The sequence below is a fragment of the Mus caroli genome, chromosome 9, assembly GCF_900094665.2.
Source record: "Mus caroli chromosome 9, CAROLI_EIJ_v1.1, whole genome shotgun sequence".
Lineage (NCBI taxonomy): Eukaryota > Metazoa > Chordata > Mammalia > Rodentia > Muridae > Mus > Mus caroli.
The window spans coordinates 62,129,503-62,134,693 of NC_034578.1; the positions used below are offsets into that span (position 1 = coordinate 62,129,503).

The 5,191-nt window shown below is 42.5% G+C and overlaps 1 protein-coding gene across 1 annotated transcript in view; it reads left to right on the forward strand.

Annotated features, from left to right (window-relative positions):
- Nucleotides 1–5,191, forward strand: part of Ints14 (integrator complex subunit 14) — a 26,741-nt gene that overhangs the window by 2,005 nt on the left and 19,545 nt on the right. Inside the window, exons 3-4 of the mRNA XM_021172255.2 lie at nt 1,134–1,411; nt 3,646–3,753. Coding sequence (XP_021027914.1) covers nt 1,190–1,411; nt 3,646–3,753 — 330 coding nt within the window. The 5' untranslated portion in view covers nt 1,134–1,189. The remainder of the gene's footprint in view (nt 1–1,133; nt 1,412–3,645; nt 3,754–5,191) is intronic.

Sequence of the window (5,191 nt, forward strand, 5' to 3'; positions counted from 1 at the left end):
CCCTGACTGTCCTGGAACTCACTTTGTAGACCAGGCTGGCCTCGAACTCAGAAATCCGCCTGCCTCTGCCTCCCGAGTGCTGGGATTAAAGGCGTGGGCCACCACGCCCGGCTGGCTTCAAACACCTTACACAGCTAAGAATGACCTTGGGATGACTGTCTCCACCTCCCTAGGGCAGAGATTACAGGCATGTACCTCTGTTTTTTGAGACAGAGCCTTACTATATAGCCTTGGCTATCTTAGAACTCACTATGAAATCCAAATTGGCCTTGAATTCACAAATCTGTGTCTTGGGTACTTGGATTAAAGGCATATGCTACCTTGCCTGGCCTACAATGTGATTTATATGAATTCTCATGCAGCCTGTACACACATACACATACGCATATTGTGAAGTGTTTTTTTTTTTTACTCATTATATATAATCTGTGTCCTTTATTTATAGCTCTATAAAATTTTATTGAATCTGCAGATGAATAGAGGACCAACAGTCTCAACCCACATGAGCAGATCTGAGTATCTGGGAACTTTATTCTTGAGAAAAGAAGATATGTTTTCTCCATACTGAATCTTATTTCATTTTAAATGTGAAACAATCTTCATCAAGACACTGGCAAAAAATTTAGCAGTTGTCAGGTAGTGCATGCCAGATACTGGCCAGGTTGTTCTTCAGTGAATTGTTAAGGAGTTGAAGGAGGAGTATTTATTGAATTAAGTTGTGTAAAGTGGAAGCTCCATAGTCAAAGAGTTTAATGGATTGAATGTAGTGTTCTTGGTTTATGCTGGTTAGTAGGTGTGTCTAGGAGAGGCCCTCATGGTCAACTAGGCTTTGTGTTTTCCTTCTCCTGTAATTCTGTGGTGCTCACCACCACATAGTTCTGGGAAAGTGGTTTAAACTGTGGTTAAGAAAAAAAAATTGGGGCTGGAGAGATGGCTCAGCGGTTAAGAGCACTGACTCCTCTTCCAGAGGTCCTGAGTTCAAATCTCAGCAACCACATGGTGGTTCACAACCTTCTGTAATGAGATCCGATGCCCTCTTCTGGTGTGTCTGAAGACAGCTACAGTGTACTCTTATACATAAGGAAAAAACCCTTCCTTCCCAGGATATGTAAAACCTTATTTCTCTTCCACAGCATTTCTCTGGTTGTAGCTGGCTGTGTGCTGAGAGGGAGTGCTAGAATTGTCCATCATGCCCACTGTGGTGGTAATGGATGTGTCCCTGTCCATGACCCGGCCTGTGTCTGTCGAGGGCTCTGAGGAATACCAGCGGAAGCACCTGGCTGCCCATGGCCTGACGATGCTATTTGAACACATGGCCACAAATTACAAGCTTGAATTCACAGCGCTGGTGGTGTTTTCGTCACTGTGGGAGCTGATGGTCCCCTTTACGAGAGACTACAACACCCTGCAGGTATGCATAGGAATAAGCTATTGTGGATATTGAAGGAGCTCAAATGGACTGGGAGAAAAACAGTGTTATGATTGCGTATTGATTTTAGAACTTGGAATTGTTTCATAGAGTGTAGGTATACAATCTATAACAAAACAAGAGTCACAAGGTCTTGGCTTTCCTCTGGCAGAGCCATGAGATAAGGATGTTGCTGTATTTTCCTCTCTTGGTCTTCTGCAATCTGAATGCTAAAATCCAGTATCTTTATGTTTAAATTCCAATCCTTTCTGGTTTTTCAGGACAGGGTCTCTGTGTAGCCCTGGCTGTCCTTGAACTCACTCTGTAGACCAGGCTGGCCTTGATCTCAGAAATCCGCCTGTCTCTGTCTCCCAAGTGCTGGGATTAAAGGCATGTGTAACCACTGCCCGGCAGGAAACAAAGTTTCCCACACAACTTAAGAAACTGGAAAATAGGTGGGTGGGGGAGTGGGTGGGGTAGCATGTGGGGGACTTTTGGGATAGCATTGGAAATGTAAATGAAGTAAATACCCAATTAAAAAAAAAAAGAAAAAAAAGAAACTGGAAAATAACCCGTCCTTACTTTTTTTTTAAAAATAAATCATTGTTGTAAACATTTTAAATTATGTTTATCCTGACAAATAACTGATTTGCAGATACCAAGATACACTTTAAAACCTTGACCAGTAGGTACTGTCTTCCAGGCTTTTCTGTGGTGTGCTAAACAGTTTACTCTCTGACATCTTTAAATAATCAATGTTTCCAGAGTGTGTAGCATGGTACCATGCCCCCAGTGATTAGTCAGTATTTGTGGAATTAAACTGAGCAATTTAAATGAAGGTTAGGCAAGTTAGGAAACAAGGATCAGTTTAGCTTAAACTTAAAAACTATGTATGGGAAAGGGTGAGAGAAATGACTCAGAAGCTACGAGTACTTAACAGCACGTACTGCTCTTGCAGAGGCACAGGGTTCAGTTCCCAGCACCCACATAGTAACTATAAATGTTTGTAACCCAGTTTCAGGAAATCGAAACCTCTTCTGATCTCTGAGGGCTCATACATGCACACACACACACATTTGCACATACAGGCACAGTAAGTACTTTAGAAATATATGGAAAACATTTGTGTTAAGGCATTTCTTATTTTAGTCCCCCACCCCCACCCCCTTTTTTTCTAAATGTATAGGATCACTTTAGGGGGATTTGGGACAGGATCTTGCTGTGGAACCCAGGCACACCTTCAATTCTCAATCTTCCTCAGCCTCTTGAGAACTGGCATTAGAGGCACTTACCAACATGCTTGGGTCTTACGAACTTTCTTATAAGTGATTAAGCTTAAGGGTTCTGATGTTCTGGAGTTCTGAAATCTGGAGAATTGCTGTATGGAACTGGGCAATCACAGTTAAGATCTGGAGCTCTGTCATCAGGCTGCCTGGCTTCTGATGGCAGGTAATGCCTCCTCTCTCACCGGAAAGTTACTCAGTTCTTCTCCACCTTGGTTTCATTGTTTAAAAGGAGTGGAATGACGGTCAGGCGAGCATGCTGGGAATGGCGTGTAAAATGTGATTAATGTTTGATACAGTTGTCATTTTTGTGATGTGTTTTCATTTTTGAATTTAGTATTTTCCTTCAAGCTCGCTTAGACACAGGCTTGGGACTAATTTAGGGGGCTGGAGAGACGGCTCAGCAGTTAAGAGCACTGACTGCTCTTCCAAAGGTCTTGAATTCAATTCTTAGCAATCACATGGTAGCTCACAACCATCTGTAACAGGATCTGATACCTCCTCTAGTGTGACTGAAGACAGTGGTAGTGTACTCACATACATAAAAAATAAATAAATGTTAAAAAAAAAAGAAAGAAAGCTAATTTAATTGTTCCTTATAGTGAGAAAAATCTCTCACTGTTTTTGTTTTAAAAATCTGCTTTGGGGCTCCCGGAGGCACTGTGTCCCCTTTGTAGCATATGTACTTTGAAAATCTTGTGTTTTCTAATAAGGCAGAGAACAGTAAACACTTGTAATTTTTTAATTTATTTTTATTTATTTATTTATTTATTTATTTATTTATTTATTTTGAGACCGGATTTCTCTTGTGTAGTCCTGGCTGTCCTGGAACTCACTTTATAGACCAGGCTGGCCTCAAACTCAGAAATCCTCCTGCCTCTGCCTCCCAAGTGCTGGGATTAAAAGCGTGCGCCATCACCGCCTGGCATCACTTGTATTTTTTTTATTCAACAGGAAGCACTGAGTAACATGGATGATTATGACAAAACCTGCCTGGAGTCTGCATTAGTCGGCGTTTGCAATATTGTCCAGCAAGAATGGGGTGGAGCGATTCCTTGCCAGGTAATGGGAGATTCTTTCTCCTTGCCCTGAGTAAAATGCAACTGCTGAGGCTTCAGCATTCCACAAACCATATTTTATACTGTTCATGTCTTTTGAAAACGGCACTGAATGCTGGGGCTGTAACACAGTGGCAGGGCACCTGCCTAACAGGCACAAGGCCCCAGGTTCAAGCCCCAGTATTGGAAAAAAGAAGAGAGAGAAAGAAAATTGTATATGAAAAAGGCACCAAGTCACCCTAATTCATCATACTAACTTAACCCACCTTGTGCTAACATGCACATGAACCAGCAAAATTATGCCTCAAGGGAAACGTCTGCCTAGTAAACTGACCTACGACAACGTAGTGCCAGTGCAGAGGAGACAAGGGCTCGCAGTGGAGTTTAAGAACTGCACTCCCTAGAAAGGTTGTAATTTTGAGTTATAGAATTGAAAACATCAGTACAATCTGGTCTTTCGTCATTACTTCAGTGTAGAATTTATTCAGCAAACTTCTGTCTCGGGTCTAGATGGTGCGGAATCGGAGAGAGAAGTACCATGAACTTGCTTGCTCCTTATGTGGAGTCTGCAGTGGCTCCATATTAGCATCAAGTCAAAGCCGAGCAGCAACAGAAAAGGGAGTCAGATGTGTGGAAACAGTTGTGCTGAGAAGAAGGGGAAACACGGCCAGCAGGAAAACATAACAGCCCTCAGTTTCCCTGTGAGGGGGCTTTGCAGGGTTCCATACTCAACTGCAGTGTAGTATGATAGCCGCCACCGCATAGTAAAGGAGCGAGCATGATCGTTGCTTGATTTACAAACCTAGGCAATGGTTAGGGTACGGCCTTTGGGTCAGATTGCCCCCATTTGTGATATATGACTTTATATTAGAAAGTCAAGTCAGAATTTAGTATCAGTAGCATCATTGGTATTTTATTTTTTAATTCACAGTAAAATTGTGAAGCCAGGTATGTAGTATACTCCATAGTATACATGCCTATAACTCCAGTGCTCAGGAGGCTAAGGCTGGAGGATTGCCAATTTGAGACTAGCCTGTACTACCAAGTGAGACCCTGTCTTACAAAAACAAAACAAGGGCAATAGAAGAGATGGCACAGTGGTTACGAGCAATTCCCAGCACCCATATGGCTGCTCGCAACTGTATGTAACCCTAGACTCAGAGCATCCAAAGGCATGAGGTATCCACATGATACATAGACATACAAAACACTTTATACACAGAAAATGAACAAATACAATTTAAGCAAGGGAGGCAGTGTGTGTGAGACTCAGGTATTAAGAATACCAGCAGCCGGATGTGGTGGCACACGCCTTTAATCCCAGCACTTGGGAGGCAGAGGCAGGTAGATTTCTGAGTTCGAGGCCAGCCTGGTCTACAGAGTGAATTCCAGGACAGCCAGGGCTACACAGAGAAACCCTGTCTCAAAAAACCAAAAAAAAA